The sequence below is a fragment of the Hypomesus nipponensis genome, chromosome 11, assembly GCF_054491055.1.
Source record: "Hypomesus nipponensis isolate SF chromosome 11, ASM5449105v1, whole genome shotgun sequence".
NCBI classification, from domain to species: domain Eukaryota; kingdom Metazoa; phylum Chordata; class Actinopteri; order Osmeriformes; family Osmeridae; genus Hypomesus; species Hypomesus nipponensis.
This window is the reverse complement of record NC_140371.1, coordinates 15,055,049-15,074,060: the sequence shown is the minus strand read 5'-3', so window position 1 is coordinate 15,074,060 and position 19,012 is coordinate 15,055,049. Positions and strand designations below refer to the sequence as shown.

The following is a 19,012-nucleotide window of genomic DNA, read 5'->3' as shown; positions in this document are numbered from 1 at the left end:
AGAGGTGGGGGAACGGAGTGGCAAAACCAAAGAAGGGGAGCAGGGTGAAAGATGGAGAGGGAAAGAGAGAGGGGGGAGAGCAAGAGGAATTTAGAGAGGCTCCGTGGAGGGGACACCCAGCTGGGGTGGACGCTGGGAGGGGGTGGGGCACATCACCTTGACTACCACCATTCCAACCCCACCCCCCCACCCCTTCTCCCCCTCCTCGATGAAGAGAGCGCAGGAAAAGGAAGAGGAAGGGAAAGAGGACGGGGAGGCAGAACCAAAGAAAAGTGTACACTGTTGTCCAGACACAGAGCGTATGACACCCGCGTATAGGCACACACACATACACACACACAACTGCACGCACACACTCCTGTGCTGTTATTGATGGCGTGTCAGTGGGTGGGCTGGCTGGTCTGTGACAGCTAGACGCTGGGGATCAATTTTTAGTGCTTGTCATGAGAAAGTAATACAAGCCAGGGGAAAGTGGAGGGGGCGAGGGAGAGAGAGCACCAGAGCATGAAGTAATCACAATGTTTTGCTTTGCGCCATGTCATTTCTCTGTTGAGATGGATACGTGAATGATCGCACTTATGTGTGATTTATACCTCTGCTTGTGAGGTGATAATGTGTTTATCTGGCGACAGCACTCTGAGTCCTTCAGTAGGATTACAAATGATCATTGTAGAACACACCACAGCGATTGTCCAATTCCAGTCTTGGAATGGTGAGGGGAGACGTCATGTTTGTGGAGACAACCCTTTTTTAGTCCTTGACTGATCTTTCCTTTTCCCCCCAAGGGGCACAATACACACTTGATGAAAATCCATTTCAGATGGAGAAGCACAATCACAGATTGCTGGCCATCCGATTTGTAACTTTAAGAGGAAAATGGCTTTGTCTTAGCATATTTGATTGTGGTATGATTCGGATGTCGTTTTTCTTTCATTCGAGAGCACCATGAGAAGAATCCACAGTGTGTGTGTGACAGACAGAAGACAAGGAAGCGGAGCGAGACAGGGGGTGGTTAAATATGGTACATGGCCTCAATTTATTCTTGTGACAAAGCTAATTAGACTCGTATGTTTTATCTTTTTTTCTTATTCTCAGCATAAGCGTTTTTCTCCGGTTCAAAAGGTAGGAGATCAAAGGAAAGATGCCGTAGTCATAGCGATGCCCTTTCCCATGTGACCCAGCCTTTCCTAAAATAATTGTAAAAGTATTTTTGCACCCTAACAACACCGCCCCCCTTCCCTCATCTCTCCCCAAAGTACTGTGTGTGTGTGTGTGTGTCTGTGTATGTGATGTTGGGGTGGTGCTGTTTTTTCTATGCCTCTCTCTCTCTTTCTCTCTCTCCCACACGCTCTCTCTTTCTCTCTTTGTGCTCCAGTGAGGTAAGTTAGGTACGCTCCCCTTTGTGAAGGAGCCTCACCTTTGATGTCATGTGCTGGGCGTCCCGTCTTCCTTCACGGTGTCATGGGTTTAGGCAGATCAAAACCCAGTCTACTCCCATACTCTTGCTTTCTGTTTGTTTTATCTGTTGTTTGTTTGTTTGTGTGCCGTCTTTGGAAAGGGCGGGATTTTGTTAGTTCTTTACAATGTTGACAAGGAAGCAGGGGAGAACATGCGCGACTCCCTGGTGTTGTCTTAGTCTTGTTTGGAGTCATGTTTGAACTTTTAGTGTCAGTAAACTCCCCATTTAAAAGGTTTCACATTAGGAAGCTGAACTGTAATAAGGTGAGCTGAGTTGTCCTGTACTGTAGTGCGCTAGCCAAGCTGGAGAGAACAATCCTGAATGATGCTCCTTGGTTGAGACAGTGGCATTAAGTTGGCACTATGGAGATTATAATATGGAATGTTTATGTATGTCCATGACTTTAGAAACTCATGTGTGACGGTATTGTTCCGTTTGGAGTAAAGACACGGAATGGCCAGTGACATTGTTTAACCTCCTTCCGGTCTCCCATTGACCGCCATTGTTTGACCCAGACAGACACTTTCAGCTTCCCACTAAGTAACCAGGGCTATTCTGGACTAATTTTGAACAGCTAAGCTTTATAGAATAAAGGAAAAGAGACAGTTCCATTCCCTCTCCCCTCGGTGTCTCTGAGGTCACTAAGGAATGTGAGTTCAACAGGTTCATCCAGCAGGGGCTTAGTATGTGTGTTGGGGGGGTGGGGGGTATTGTCTCCCCGGGCTACCACTCTCACACGTTCCCATGCCAGTAGAAACCAAACCTTTGATGCATGGGTGGCTTAGTTGGAATTTTGTGAGATTTTTTTTTCTTTTAAACAAATTGTTCCTATATGTTGTACTCAGGGGTAGCAAGTTTATACCGCTCTCAGTGGCATATCTACCATTGATCTATTTCAAAAACACTGTACAATATAGAAATACATGCTGGATACACACTGACTAACAGCACATACCCACTAGCCGCTCTGTAACCTGTGTTATCTATCCCTCAGGAGGAGCAGAACCGAGGCAAGCCCAACTGGGAACACCTCAACGAGGACCTGCACGTCCTCATCACGGTGGAGGACGCACAGAACCGGGCCGAGATCAAGCTGAAGCGGGCCGTGGAGGAGGTCAACAAACTACTGGTGCCTGCGGTGAGTCACCCCGCCCCCCTCTCCGGGTCACTTCCTGTCACTGGTGTCCCATGATGCAGACTTCCTGTTTGACCCCCTACATGGTTGAGATGGTGAAAAGATTGGCATGATGTCATAGGCAGTGGTTAGTTTTTTTTATTTGTTTTATTGAGTTGATCTGTCTCGATTCTTTCTCTCACACCCCATGTTAACAGGAACCTCATAAAAATGACTTTATCCCGCTATTCAAAAGCTATTGCCCTTTAAAAACCAATTGCCACTGATTGCCATTCTAGAGTAGTCAGTTGTGAATCACGAGACACAATCTTCCTGAGACAGACAGCTGTGATCCACAATCTGTCATCAGATTATTTCCTTCGGCAGGGACACTGGCAGAGTTTTGCGCTGTTTGCTTTAGCCGCGTGAGAGTTTGTATTTATGCTGATCCAAACTTTCCACCTTTCATTTCCTTGATGTGACTTGGTGAACAGGAAGTGAAAACACTGGAAAAGGGAAGTGTCTTCAGAAGCCTACAGGATGGCGTAATCTCAGTCTGCTGTTGTTGACGCGCTTCCCCATCCTCAACAGAGCTCAAGGAGGGAGTTATTTTGGTCCATTACCAAAGCATGGCAACTCACTGACTTGAGTAGTCTTGTGGGCTCCGATGACGCAAAGAATTGCCATACAGTCTCACGTGGAAGTTCACGAAGATCTTGTGTATTCATGTACATGTATTCAGTCACGAGAGATAGAAAGTAAATAGTGAAGACGGAGAAGTGAAACAGAGAGGCTCAAGGGGTCAGCCAAATGATTCACCTGTGACACAATCTGTTTATCATATTACAAGTCTCCTTCACTGTATCACCCAGCCAATAGATACTTAGCATGTTTCCACATCCTGCTAACCCCACGTCCCCAAACACACCTGTTATGTCCCCTGGAGGAAGAACAATTGTCCTCTGTCTGTCTGATGTGTGTATCTCTGTGTGTGTGTACCTGTGTGTGTGTATTAGTGTGCATGTGTGTGTGTGTGTGTGTGTGTGTGTGAGCTCATGTGACTCAGCTACAGTCTCGGTAGCTGTCTAGTTTGTTGTGAAAGCTGTCATACCCAGACCTGACCAGGCCTTTAACCCAGAGAGCATGACCAGCCAGTGTAGCTGGTCTCATTGATCAAATTACTATCCATAAATGAATGAAAAACACAAGACAGGCCAGGTCAAGGACCCTAATACAGGGCTGGTTGGGGCCAGCACTGGTAGGATGTGGTATTTATGTCTCTGCTGTAATTAAGAGGGAGATGTTACCCACTGTGTTAGTGAGGCACAGGCTGATTTCAAGGAAACGAGTTAATCACTGTTTAATTAGGAACAGAAACGGGGGAAATGACATAGGGGGTCAGGTGATCATTATCACAGGACATGGTGTCCATTCTCAAGGGATGAAGAGGTCCAAGACTGAGGAGTTTGTTTGAAAAGCACCGAAACTCTGAAGGCGCAAACGTCTTGTGGCTTGGTTGTGATTGTGGTCATTAGGTTTCTGTGTGGTAACAGAGTGGAGTTTGTGTGGACCTCTTGCAGCTGGGGCTAATCGTGTATTCTGGCTGGGTTGAGACCATGTGCCATCTTCTCTCAGATGGGCCACATCAGGAGGAAGAAAGCCTGTGTGACTCCGCCTCCCCGGGCTGCCATGGCAACTGCCCTCCGGCCACCTAGAATAGGGATGTCACTCTCCCCGGGCTCCTACTGCAACAGTGCTCTGGTTATCATATCAACAGCCTCCAGCTCACATACACACAGAGACCCACACACACATGCTACACATCTATTCTCCTATGAGCATCGCCTGGAATCTCATTGATAGGGCTGTTCCACTGTGTGTGTTTGTATGTGTGTGTGTGTGTGTGTGTGTGTGTGTGTGTGTGTGTGTGTGTGTGTGCGTGCGTGTGGGGGGGGATGCAGAAGTGAACTCCTCTCCACCCCTGTGGTAAAACCCATTACCGGGGCCGTTCTCACCCCTGGGGGACTTGTCACAGACAAAGAAATGAGAAGGGGATGTGTTTTTCCCTCTGTTTGTGTAAAGATAACAGCCAGCAGCTTTCCCTCTCTAACTCCCCTAAAGAGCGACATAATCCGCGCCGAAATTTACATACAGATTGAACACATTGGGTGACATTCCGACTCGGTTGGCCAGCGGAGAGACTAACGATCAGGCCAGTGGAGATATCTCTCGCCATGTAGGAGACAGATAGCGGTGTATCGCTATGCTGACTCTGGCCGGGAAACAGCGAGGCCCTCGCTCGATCTCCCCGTCAGTGTGAATCGGGGGAAGCTGTCAGGAAAGGGGTTTTCCTTTCCCTGCAATTGTGCATCCCAGTTATGCAGCCTCTGCGGCCCAGGCCGTGCATGAAGGCCATGCTTTCCAGAAGGGAAGTGTGGACCCTGTTGAGATTCTCCCCCAAATCATCAACATTCATCATCATCCTCTTCATCCTCATCATCAGCGGAGCGGAGCGACAGAGAGAGCGACAGAGAGAGCGACAGAGAGAGAGAGAGAGAGAGAGAGAGAGAGAGAGAGAGAGAGAGAGAGACAGACAGACAGACAGACAGACAGACAGACAGACAGACAGACAGACAGACAGACAGACTGATAGTGCTGTTCTCCTTTTAGATAGTGTTTATAGTAGATTGATGGTTGGAGAGGACACGTCCACGCCATTGTTGCTTCACTTTCAACACTGATCAGAGATCAGTGAAAAAACCTCTCGAGGTGGTCTCCTCTCCTTACCTCTCCTCTTCCTCCCAGTGTCTTCCCGGTAGTAATGGTAGTACCAAGGCTAGGTGCTAAGCATTCTGGCGCTGAAGGGACCACTTTAATTAAAGTCCTGTCTATCAACGGGGGCCCGCCATGGCTCCTGGCCCCGCCTGCTTGACAGATAGAGCCTGCTCTAATTGTCACAGCCTTAAGATAAAGTGGGATTCAAATGGTGTGTGTTTGTGTGTGTGTGTGTATGTGTGTCTACTCTACCCACCCTGTAGGCTTGCCCAGCTGTGGCGGTTTAATATTTGATCGTAGTCAAACCTGAGCAAACACACACACGTGCGCACACACACACACTGCTGGGACCAGAATCTTCTAGAGCTGACCCAAGCCGTCAGTCAGTCCTCCTTATCCCTTCTGCTGTGAGACATCTTCGGTGGACAGTTTTTATTAAACACATGACTGTCTGGAGGGTAACAGCGGGCCAATTCGCTCCAGCTCCCCTTTTAGTCACCTTTCTATTTCACTCACTGAGACCCTTTCAGTGCTATTCGAACTCTGGCTCTAGTGTGCTTCCTCACGGATTCCCTCAAACCTGTCTGCAAACTCTCACTCTCCCGACAACTTCTCTCACAGGTATTCTACGAATCACACGCACACTTTTACTCACAGCCTACCCATAGCATGTCAATTCCCCCCCCACCCTCTCTCTCTCTGTCTCTCTCTCTCTCTACCCCTCTTTCTCTTGCTCTCTCCTCTATGTTTTTCTCTTTCTATCTGTCTCTGTACCCCCCGTTCTATATTTCCGCCTCTTTCTGTCTTAACACACACACCCTCTGTCTGAAGGTTTTCGGTGGTGTTCCAGTTTGTAGGTTTTCACTGGAGGGATTTCCCTGCATGCCCCTGGAGAGACAGTGTTAAGAGACAGCCTGGATTCTTTCCTCCCTACCAATCAGAGTTCTGAAAGACTGTAGCCCTCCCTTCTAGTTCCCGAAGGGTCTGGGAACTTGACTCTGATCAATTCTGGTGTAGCAGGGCCAAGGCAGAATCAAGTCACCCGTTATTTAGGCAAGAGAGAGAGATAGAGAGAGAGATAAAGAGAAGAAAGAAAGAAAGAAAAAAAGAAAGAGAGTGATAGAGAGGGGAAGTGTATGGGTATTCGTGCTCTTGTTGTACCCAGAGTGAGGAGAGAAGGGGGAACAAAAGCCCACTGGTTGGTGGGAGTTCCCATCTGCTCCCTGAGCAGCACAATAGGCTCTCTCTAGCATGACATGTTTTTCTATTGCTCGCTGCCGAGAGTGGAGAGAGAGAACCGTAGAGGAGGGAGGGACACTGGCTCAACAGAGTTCAGATTTGTGTGTGTGTGTGGGTGTGTGTCTGTGTGTGTGTCTGTGTGTGTGTCTGTGTGTGCTGCTGGGTGCATGAATGTGTCTACGAGTAGTGGTGGGTGGTTAGGCCTGTGTGACTGTGTCTGTGTGTGTGTTTGTGTGTGTGGTTGTGTGTGTGTGTCGATGTGTGAGTGAACACATGCGTATGTGTGTGGATGATTGTATGGATTCTGATACACATCAGTAAATGCGTGTCTATGTGTGTGTGTGTGTGTGTGTGTGTGTGTCAGGCTCTAGTTCTTGCATGTGTGAACAGCGGGGACCTCTTCCCTGGTCACATGATTGAGTAGTCATCCAGGTCTTTGAGGCTGAAAGAGCATCAAAAGAAGCTTTGTTTACAACTGGAGGGTGGAAATCCTGAGCTGGGCTGTGTTCTCTTGCAGGGCCGGATAATGCTCTCTGTGGGGCTCTAGCCCCTTCCCCTCACTCCCAGAGTTCATCTCTCTCTCTCTCTCTCTCTCTCTCTCTCTCTCTCTCTCTCTCTCTCTCTCTCTCTCTCTCTCTCTCTCTCTCTCTCTCTCTCTCTCTCTTCGGCTCTCTCTCTCTCGCCCTCTTTCTCCTTCTTTCTCCTTCTTTCTTCTTCTTTCTCTCTTTCACTCTATCCCTCCCTCTTGCTGTCTGTCTCTGTTTCCTCCACTCTCACACACACTCTCGCTCATACACTCTAAATCATGCTCTGTCATGCATAGATACTCTGTCTCCTTCCCACCATTTACAAATGTTTCTTTTCTCTAGAACCTTCTCTGGATCAATCCAGTATGATGACCCACCCCACCCTGAGCATTTGGGAACTCGCCCAACTCCCTCCTCCTCTCCCTCCCTTCTCCCCCCCCCCCTTACATTTGGGGGTCCACATAGAGAATAGGGGGGAGTAAAAGGGGGGTGAATGAGGCTAGAAAATGTGTCTCCTTGGCAACCTGTTGAGTGGCCCTCATCGACCAGGCCTTCAAAAGAGCCCGGGTCATGTGACTGTAAAGAGAGAGGCTTGAATTCCTCTCCAAACGGCCCCTGTTTTCAGACTGTTTGAGGCGGGGGCCGCCGCCAGGGTAGAGACAGGACCCCCCAGACTCTGGGAAACAAGCTGTCCATCTCCATCCTCACCCTACTGCTCCCCATGTCCCTCCCCACCCTTTCCCCCCCACCACTGTGTTAGCCTGGGATTAGATCTGTTGAGAAAAAATAACTATAATGTGTTTAGTGAGCTGACGGGTGTGTATGTGTGTGTGTGTGTGTGTGTGTGAGAGTGTGTGTGTGTGTGTGGAGGGGGGGGGGTGATCTCAGGAATGAATCCAGCACTTCCAGCAGATTTTCTGTTTTGCTTAGATATGGCGTTTCAGCAGCTGCCAGCCTCGAGCGCATGAAACGAAAATGTCACCTCGGAAATAAAGGCCCCGTCAAGAACATTCACCTTCTGTCAAGAAGCGGCATGGTGCTCGTTCCTCTGTGCAAGGCTATTATTGTGTCATGGCACGCTTGACTCATATGCCATTGTGGTGTTTTGTTCAATGTCAGGAATGAAGGCTTTTTTATGCGTTGCAAAAATGTGTTAAATGTGAGTATACAGCTCGAAAAGACAGCAAATGACTGGCTCACAGTACTTTCCATATTATTCTAAGGACTCACATTTGTGACGGTGTCCAAAAATGGGGTTAATCGTATTATGTATACAGTTATGCAAACAATGTGTTGGGTTGTGTTTTTGCTGGCTTTCAGACATGAAAGGAACGTCACTAACAACTTGATTAATTTAGATCTTAACTCTTTTACACCTTCAAAGTCTCTTCCACGCACTTGCTCTGATGAAGAAAGTTCCTAGTTTCCATACTTCCGTCTGAGCAGATAGGCTAGTGGTATCGCTCCACGGGAAGTCATTTCTCTAGTGTGCTCTCACAGTAATCTGAGCTGTATCAATATACTTCAACATCACTATCAAGAGTGTTTTGTTCAGATATGGAGATCGTGGCTTACATTCTTATCTGCCGATGTGCAGCAATTTCACCACCATGAGACGGAAAATTAGAATGCTGCTTGGAAATGAATAATGAACAAGCCTATGCATATTTAAAGGCAGAAATCTCTTCAAATCTTTTTTTTTCCCAGGCGAAGCCAGACATCAGCACACAGTTAGAGGGCCCTTGTTTAAAGATTAGGGACCCGAATCCTGTGTGTGTGTGTGCGCGTGTGTGTTTGTGTTTATATATGCGTGTGCTTGCATACGTGTTTGTGTGCGTATCTGTGAGCGTGTGTCTGTGTGCATGCGTCTGTGTAAATGTAGTCGACAGGCGGCTGCAGAACCACTGGTCGTATGCTGAAGGGAGAATGTTTGAATTCTATCATTTTCAAAATGCTTCAGTTAATGAGTTTATCCCCCTCCTCATGACTCATCTTTGCTCTGGTGAGCTAAAGGTACCCCAGAGTGTACTGCGATAACACTGTAGTGTATGCCTTTTGGATATTAGTGTGTCTGTGTGCTGCGTGCATTTGCGTTTGTGTCTGCGCGGGTGTATGTGTGTTTATCTGTGGGCATTTGTGTGTGTATCAGTGAATGGTGTGGTTGTGTAAGGCAAATCCACAAGGCTTAGTCTACAGACGTACTTAAACTTATAGTTGAATGATTATTTCGCCGCATTTTGTATCTTTATTTTAGCTCTCCTCTGTCCTCAGTCATTGATCGTTTTTCAGCTGAAACATACAGCTTCACAGCATAACTATCACCATGGCTAAGTGTAAACTTCTACAGCCTTGATGACAAGTAGAATGAAATGACCCCCTGCTGCTGTAGTGAATGCAGCATGCATCTCTACTACGCCCACAGACACTTTCAATACGTGTAGACTAACGTCAAACTATACTGTTCATTATTATTATTTATTGGTCCTATTCATCGTCGACCACTTTATCATCCCTGCCTCTCGGACAAAATGTCCTACAGTCACAACTGATTGGCTTGCGTCCATGCATTCCGTCAGATTAGCCTATTAGCATGCAGTGATCCCACCCCTGTGCACAGGGGGACAGCCCCCTGCCCCCCCCCCCCCTCCCTCCTAACCCCAACACCATCACCACCACAACTCTTTTTCCCCTCAAAGCCAATTAAGATGAAGGCTCCATGAGCCAAGGCGGAGCAGGGAACTGGGGGAGAGATTATCCTATGAGATGCCGAACCAACGCTTCTTTAAACCCCTACCCCGCCCCCTGACCTACGACGACTTTGAATTCCCTCCCAGTTCCCAAACGAACGTGTACGCAGATGCACTCACAAACTCTCTCTCACTCTCTGCCGCACACGCACAAAACACCCGACACACCCGTATGCAAATGTGCACAGACGTGCGCTCTCAACTCGCGTTAAGTGAAAGGAATGACTCCAAGCGCGCACAGCTCTGAATGCAAGCACTTAGTTGTGAATGTACAGAAAGGTTATCGCGGTATAGCTGATATAGGCCGACGACATTCTGTCTACAGCTCCTTAACACACACCCTTCTTACACAAACACACACACACACACTCATCGCCCCTCCTTTCTTTCCTACCGACCCTCACCCATGTCCCGTCTCATCAGGAAATACTTCTCCACACCCCCCCACCCGGTTCTGAGAATAACCTGAAGGCTAATTTTACCCTCCTCATCTCTCCTCATTGGGTGAGTGCAGAGACAAAGGGCTGACCCGACACACTTTGTTGTTGCAGCCGTGACAAAATGAAACTCTCTTATCAATGCAACAAGAGTCGGAGGAACAAAGTTGTGTAACTTGTTGACGATCCCGTCGCCACTGTTTGCCCAAGTTCTTGATCACGTTGTGGTCTTTGATGTAAACACGGTGTCTTGTGTATGTGTCAGTGCGCGCATATACTGTATGTGTGTGTGTGTGTGGATGTGGATGTGTGTGTGTAAAAACTAACAGGAAACAGGACCTTCCAGCGTTCGGATCAGCAACAACGTCGGTCTGCCAAGGCTCAGCTGGACGGGTGGGAGGAGTACACACACACACACACACACACACACCGCATAAACACACCCATGCGTGTCTCCAGCTGCAGTGTAATTAATGCAAGTCCCAGTGTGACTGTGTCTCTGGAACAGCCCCTGTTGACTGAGTCCCGGCCAAACTGGGCCCTCATCAGTGCTTCCTCCTATAGCCGGTCCTATTGGCTGCTCCGACTCCCACACCCTCCACTCTGCAGAGACCAGCCACATTGAGCGCTTCCTCCGCTCGGAAACAGGTCCAAGGCGTCCGTTCTGGTTTCGGAGAGACAGGAAAGAAAGGCATGAGAGGATGAGGCGACAACGTGGCTCCGTGCCAGCGCAGAGGGAGGGAGGGGGAGGGGGGGGGGGGTGTTCAGAGAGAGCAGCTGTACTCACTAAGAGTGGGAATGGTTCCTGGAGGCCTGTAGAGAGAGAGAGAACGAGAGAAGGGGCTGGGGGGGGGTGGGCGGGGATTGGGATGGAAGGTGGGGGTTGGAGAGACAGAGAGGCGTCCGGTTTCCACCCGTGTCCTCTTCTGTGTCCTTATCTGGCCAATTAGAAGGCAGCTGTGCCCTTCCTCCTCCGTGAGAGCCTATAGGATCGCTCGTCTGGTTTGACGGGCGCAGTCTGGCGCCCTTGCCCTTTAAAGAGGGGGAGTCAGATGGTAAAAACGGCATTCATGTTGTAATGGTCACTCCAGAACTCCTTTTACCACCACATTAATGACTTTTATCACCCCCTTCAATCAACTTTGCATTGGTTTCATGTCATTAATCAGCTGCATACAGAGGATGGGAACAGCGATCTAATTAAAATCGCAACCATAAAAAGTTTATAGGAATTTGTATTGTAGGGAATGAGGTGTTTTTTGTTTACCGTTTCCATTTGCACACAATATTGGTGGAAACCAGGACAATGGAAATGCATCAGTCAGTGAAGAAGCCTTAGATGGGGCGTAGATAATGGTACTTTATCTAGAAGCAATCGGCGAACACATCCCAAAATAGTGTTGCGTGCTTGTCTCAAACTGAGACAGACTGGAAACGTGGACTGGAACAGAAAGGGGGGAGAAATCAAAAAGTAGAAAATAAATACAAATATTTAAATTAGAGGAGTCGCTGAGAGGGTGGGGTGAAGGAGTGGAAAGAGAGAAAGAGAGAGCGAGAAAGAGAGAGCGAGAAAGAGAGAGCGAGGCCGAGAGTCATCCTGACAAGCTGTGATGGAAAGTGGTAGGCTGGCAGTCATTGTGTTTCAAAGGTCATAGTGATCCCAGCCTGAATAGCAGCAGAATTATTTCTCTTTATGCAAGCTGACATAAAAAGCATTCCACACTGCCTGGTCTGAGCAGACTCCCAAAAGTGAAAGGGCCACACAGGAGCCACACACACACACACAACACACACACAACACACGCACACACACCACACACACGCACACATGAACGTACAGTTGGCACCGACAGCTATCACTTTGAAGTGTGTTGACTCTGGCATGTGCTCTATTTATATCTCTAGGCACAGGACACAGTTGTTAAAAGGTGTACGTTATAAGCGGTGTCATTTTGACTGTCTCCTGTCGATTGTTTACTTCAACAGAGTTTCAGCTTTGATTTCACCTCATACTCACTCAGTTGACCCCCCCCACCAAACTCATCAAAGCCTAGTGCTCATAACTGAAGTGTGCCAAAGTCATTTTGTAGTGGTACTGCCTTAATGACGCAAGATTAACACTGCAGGACCTACAACCTTTGTTGTAACAAGTATATGTCCCAACTGAAATGTTAACCATAACAATGTTTTTTTTTCCGATGTCCGTATAAAGCACCATGATTTGGTCCTTTAGGGATGGATGTATGGATGTTTGCCTCATCCCTTTAGGATCTAGAATGCAGATTATCAGTATGACTTGACTTTGCCAGCCAATACCACATGGACATGCATTCACCACTCAAAACGTCTGAATGGAACCAGTGCCAATAGGAATCTCGATTCAGCATAATAATTTCAACCATTCAAAAGCCTGTGCACAATGATGGGAGACGCGCTGAAAGGGTTTGTTTTTTTAAGAGTGAAACCCAGCTAACTGTTGCTCAGGAAGGCATTATGAGCAGGATTAGCCGCAGCTAGATTCACAGGTTGCAGCCTCCCATCTCTCCCTCCCATTGGATAACACACTGGCTGCACTCCCGAGGAGAGATAGGAAGGACAAAAGCAAAATGGAGAACCATATTAAATAGTTGTATTGTCTCGAGTATTTGTATTGGTCAGAAATCCATTTGGTATTGATGTTTACTTCAAGCACAGATCAAGACACATGGACCCACAGCACTCCTCACTCGCACACACACACGCACACACACACACACACACGCACACACACACGCACACACACACACACGCATACAAAAAACAAACAAACACAAGCACGCTACATTGCACACACAAGACAGAAAATACTCTCTCTCACACACACACACACACAGACACACACACACACACAGAGTCGAGGTGTGTGTTGTTTCTGCGGTGTTGTGCCGCTGTGAGTAGTGCAGAGACAGAAAGTGTCTCTTTGTGGCTGCGCTTGGCAGGGCTTCACCATTGGAGCAGGAAGGGCCCACGGCAACACTGTCACAGAAGGAGGGAGAAAGAGAGTGCAGAGGAGAGATAGAGAGACTACAGAGGGAGAAGGCCGGGATTGGGAAACATCAGTTGGAAAAAAAGGTTGTCAAGACTTTGAGAGAGACTAATTTATTCAATAGGAAGTGGTTTGGCAAAGGAAAGAGAGCCAAGAATGAAAGCCGCAAGGAAAAGAAAACAAGAGCAGCTACCTGCAATGGTGACTTCTAAGCGGTGCTACATGTGGTTTGGCCTTGTGCAGCAGCAGAAGGGCACAGGCAGGGAGAACATGAGTCATTGACTGTTGCCATCAACATTGACAGCCAGGGGAGAGAGGCCAGACTGTCATGGCCGACAGTCTCTCACATGTGCGTCTCTAGCCAGAACCGAGTCAGTCGCATAGGTGTGACGGACTCACAGCACCACACACTGGCCCAGAGCGGTTACTACAGGGTTACGGTGGAGTAGAGAGTCGTGTGGCCATCATCCACTAAGGTGGACAAAGGATGAAATAGCCTCATCATCTGCTGTAGTGTGCCATAACAGGGACAGTTATAAAATATGTGCATCTCACACCCTATACATTCCTGAAGACACACACACACACATACACATACATACTGGAGCTAGTTCTTCTGGAGAGAATCGAAGCGGATATCACTCAAGGTCGGAGAGCCATTTGTTGATTAAATAAAGACTTGCGGTGATTTATTTCACTGGAGCTGTTTCTCCATAGACTATTAATCACTTCAGACTCAGCTTATTAAAAGTATTGACGTCTGAATGTACAGGAGCACTTTTTTTCTTCCTCCAAGGCTATTTGAGACTTGGCTCAAAGTCTTTGTCGGAAGTCTGCCCATCCGCCTGACCCCAACCCCCCCCCCCTCCCTTCTTCCTGTCTCTCTCTCTCTCTCTCTCTCTCTCTATCTCTCTCTCTCTCTCTCTCTCTCTCTCTCTCTCTCTCTCTCTCTCTCTCTCTCTCTCTCTCTCTCTCTCTCTCTCTCTCTCTCTAACTCTCTCTCTCTCTCTCTCTCTCTCTCTCTCTCTCTCTCACTGTCTCTGGTCAATGTCCCTCTTCTTCCAGCTCATCTCATCTTCTCGATCCATATCCCCCCAAAAGCTACGTTTACAATAAACACTCAAGTCAGATTGCTTTACATCTCCAAAAGTTAATTGCTGCTCCAGGCAAGTAGATTAGACATTGCTGTGTGACGTGAGAAAGTTTGATTCAAATGGAATAAAGTGTATCTCCTTCACATTATTCTCACAGACTTCAGATTAGAGTTGATGTAAATATCAAAGATTCTTGGGAGATACGATACCCCGCAGGTCCCACATTTGTGGCAGTACTGTTCAAACTAGATATGGATTACTTTGATTAAAAAGACATGCAGTGGAAACAAAGGGGACGCTTTGGGAAGCTGATAGGAGCTGGATAAATGTTGGTACATGTTTTGGATAATGCTGTCAAATAGAAAGTTACGACTGACATGCTGTGTTGCAGTGTTTGTGTGTTGACAAGTCAAGTGATTGTGTGCGCCAATGTGATTGCATCTTAGCCGTGTCTAAAGCATGGTTAGCCACGGTGCCTGTGTGGGAGTGTGTGTTCAAGTGCTGCGTTGATGTGAAGCTCCAGTGTGTGACGGTGCCTTTGTCTGTGTGTGTGTGTGTGTGTGTGTGTGTGTGTGTTGCACAGGCGGAGGGGGAGGACAGCCTGAAGAAGATGCAGCTGATGGAGCTGGCCATCCTCAACGGCACCTATAGGGACGCCAACATCAAGTCACGTAAGTTACTGTCACATCCCCCCCTGGGGTGCCTCTGTCCTTGAACCGAGGCAATGACACTCTCAACCGGCTTTTGTTGGGTCTGTGTGTGTGAGCCCGGGTGTTTGCGTGTACGTGGGTGTGAGTTTGTGTGTGTGTGCGCGTATGTGTGTGCGCGCCTGTTTGTGTGAGTTTGCGTGTGGACGTGTGTAAGTGAGTGTATCTGTCCATCTGTGTGGGAGCTGCTGGGTGTAATTCAAACTGCCCCATTCTCAACAAGTGGGGAGTTTGTGTTCTGAACACAGTAGCTGGACACTGTGTGCTTGGCTTGCTACATTCACTTCAGAGCATTGTGCTTTGGTGTCCCCAGCTGTCCTAAGAGTGGTGGGCAGTGGGTTGAGTTGAGTCCTTTCATAGGCTAAGAAAGGCTGTCTGGCTCCAACTGGGCGGCCATTTTGTGTCTCTCAGTGAGATTTGTGCAGTCTAATCACATGGTGTTTGTCCCAAGCAACGCCAACCAGGCAGTTTTGGTGCCAGATTCCAACCTAAAACTTTCGGTGAATGCCTATCACTCCTGAATAACTCTTTTTATGGTGTCAAATGCTAATCAACTTACATAAATCTTGGTTCACCGTATGTAGATAAGGCTTTCCTACTCGGGGCACATGTGCTTGTTCCTGGTGTGAGTTGTGACATGCAATGCATGATGGGATCTAACCTGTGTTTGTCTCTTTTTTTTGTCCCTCCACTGCCACATCTTCCCCTCTCTGTCTTTTTTACACCCCCCATCCCTCTATCCTCCTACCTCTCTACCCCTTTTCCTCCCTCCCTCCCTCCCTCCCTCCCTCCCTCCCTCCCTCCCTCCCTCCCTCCCTCCCTCCCTCCCTCCCTCCCTCCCTCCCTCCCTCCCTCCCTCCCTCCCTCCCTCCCTCCCTCCCTCCCTCCCTCCCTCCCTCCCTGCCCACGTGTTTCCGCTCACTCCAGCTGCCCTCGCCTTCTCTCTTGCAGCCACTGCCCAGGCCCCACGCCTCATCACCGGCCCCAACCAAGTGCTGCCCCAGGGGGCCCTGCGCACGCCCACCCCGGCGGGCCCCACCATCATGCCCCTGATTCGACAGATCCAGACTGTCATGCCCAACGGATCGCCTCACCCGGGCGCCACCCTGATGCCCCAGGGGCCCGAGTCGGGCCTCATATACGCCACGCCCTACGATTACCCCTACACGCTGGCCCCCGCCACCTCCATCCTGGAGTACCCCATCGACTCCAGTGGGGTGTTAGGTAAGCATGCCCCGTGCCCCTGCGACTGCCCCCCCTCCGCACCCCCCCACCACCACCAACACCACCACCCCCACCACGGCCAGTGGAACCCCGCACCCACGTTGCTGCTGCGCCACGCCTCCTAGGAGAGCCCTCACCTGACTGCGAGGCCAAGCCCTTACCGGAGATAGCGTTCAGAGAGAAGAGCCACCTATTGTACAAAAAAAAAAAAAAAAAATCCTCTAGCTCTTGATAGCATCCTTCTTTTCACTTTCAGACATGTCTGTGATTTAAAAAAAAAAAGCCTTTAAAAAGAAACAAAGAAATCTGTACATCAATGAATAGGGCTGATACAGTTCCCTGCTGCCTCCAACTCTGCCACCCCCTCTCTCCCTCCCCCCCCCCCTTACCCAGCCCTGCTGTATGGCTTTGTTAAGGCACTTCAGAAAATCGGATTAGAAATATCGTATTACAAACGCAACGTGGCTCCATTAAGAGGGACAGCACCCAGAGGCAAAGTGTAAACCTTGAACTGCTACCAACGCATCAAAATGCCAACAGCAGCTTTTTTGTCCAATTTGGGTCGGGCATATGTCTGACACCCGAGTGTGTTCCCCTCTCGCCTAGCAGGGAGCAGCCAAATTGGAAGGGTGGATGGGGGGGGGGGGTGGAGGGAGGGGTGGGTAGGTGGGGGGGAGTTGGTTGGTTTGGGTCTGGTTGTTAAGAGAGGGTGGGGGGGGGTTGTAACTGGGAGAGGGGGGGTATCAAGGGGAGGGAAGGCCCGGGCAAAGATTTGACCCTGTCTCTTTCTCTTGTGTAACCTATACAGCCTGTCTCTTTCTCTTGTGTAACCTATACAGCGTCCTCAAAGGCCGAAGAGCTGCCTCTCTACCTGGGCTTTCAGACCTGTCACTTTCCCATCACTGTGCAGCGCGGAGAGCCCGCCAACCGGCCTCCATTTTAAAGAAACGCACACACACCTTTTTCCTCCCTTCTACCCCTTTACACAACACACACACAGCCTCCCCCAACCCCCGCCCCCTCCCAAGTGTTGGACTGGTCGACCATCGCCCCCCCCCCCCCCCTTCTAACAACCACAAGCCACATTGGGGGAGGCCTGCCCTTCCTCTTCATGTTCGGTTCCAATTGACCTGTGTGTGTACTGATGCCCCCTTCCATATATCTATATCTGTGTCTGATGATGAGGGACAAATAAGCACTGAGCCCCACACTGCTGCAAACCCCCCCACCTCGAGGTGCCCACATTTTTCTCACGATCTCTCGAAGGGGGTTGGGGTGAGGGGATGGGGTGGGCGGGGGTGGGCGGGGGCAGGGGCCTTCAGAGGGGTAACATGAGGACGGAGAGGGGTCAGTGGGGGTCATGTTAGGGTTACGGATCAAGCCAGGGGCTGGAGGGTACGAGATGGTTGGGCGGGGGGGGAGTCACCTGTAAAAGCTATAGGCCTTATTCGCAAAGGGATTTTAGGACATTCTGTCCTCACTGACTGTCTTGTCAAAAGGCTGAAGCGGAACTTTTTTTGAGTGTAGCCACTTCGAAACGACAGTCAGTAAATAATAATAATAAAGCTGTTTTGTAACCATTTCGATGGACTGTCCTAAAATAGCTTTTGGAGTAGGGCCTGGTGCTGTGTGTTGCTTCTCAGAGGACAGACACTCCTGGCACTAATTCCCCGTTCCCTTCCTTTATTCTTTAGGTGTGGCTTTCCCCACGAGAGGCTAAAAGAGTTTCAAGGATCCTTACTGAGCCCCTCATCCGATCTGAGTGTTAACACACATGCGCTTTTCGTTTCACAGCTGCCTTTGAATAAAGAACCCTGGGCCAGGCCTAGCAGTCAGACAGTCAGTTAGACAGACAGACAGACAGACAGACTCGACTCTCTTTCCCACTACTGACGTTTACACTGGCTTATCCTCCCCCAAAGAGACACAGCTCTTTATGACATGCATGTATTTGTGTTTGTGTGCATGTGTGTTCTCTTCACACACACACACGCGCACACGCACACACACACACGCAAACATGTTTACATATGCATATTCTTACCTCCCAGACTGTTTCACTGACTGCTATGTTTGGGTTTGAGAAGAAAAAAAACAATACAATACTGTCTCGCTTTACTAATCACTTAATTCATTGCCTTTTTCTACTTGTGGTTCTTTGATAAGAGTTGTTCATTTTTTACTACTGCAAATGTGCCTATGAAGCTTCCATCTCTGGGCTTTGACCAGGGAGTGAGTGATCAGTATTATATTTAAAAACGAAAAAATAACTGGAGATGCACTTCCTAATGCGTGACCTGAGATTATGTGACTAGTAAAGCTTCCCTCTTTGTGTGTGTGTTTGTGTGTGTGTGCAAATATGCCTAATGTCTGTGAATCTGTAACAAGGACTAAAGAAACAATGTATCCTTATGGTCAAGGTTACTCCATATTCAACGCTACTAAGTCCAAGATTTCTCCTTGTTATAAAAAAAAATTAAGAGTATAATTTGTGCCTTAACATGTATTTTCTAATGATTTGCCTAATTTGTTAGATGTGTTTGGTCATATATATATATATAATGTAGTAATATGAAACCCTGATTAATTGACTTAATGGAAAATGGTGAAGGATGACTCATACCTAATCCCTGTTGTGGTGATGTTGTTGCAATCCGAGCAGGT

General features: G+C 48.5%; 1 protein-coding gene across 2 annotated transcripts in view; it reads left to right on the top strand.

Annotated features, from left to right (window-relative positions):
* qkib (QKI, KH domain containing, RNA binding b) overlaps nt 1-17,378 on the top strand; it is a 45,979-nt gene extending 28,601 nt beyond the window's left edge. Inside the window, exons 4-7 of one of the 2 annotated variants that reach the window (XM_084709576.1) lie at nt 2,454-2,597; nt 15,001-15,088; nt 16,052-16,348; nt 17,188-17,378. In XM_084709576.1, coding sequence (XP_084565702.1) covers nt 2,454-2,597; nt 15,001-15,088; nt 16,052-16,348; nt 17,188-17,291 — 633 coding nt within the window. In that variant the 3' untranslated portion in view covers nt 17,292-17,378. Of the gene's footprint in view, nt 1-2,453; nt 2,598-15,000; nt 15,089-16,051; nt 16,962-17,187 lie in introns of those variants that run through there. The other variant, XM_084709574.1, reaches the window with a different exon arrangement.
* Nucleotides 17,379-19,012: the final 1,634 nt, after the last annotated feature.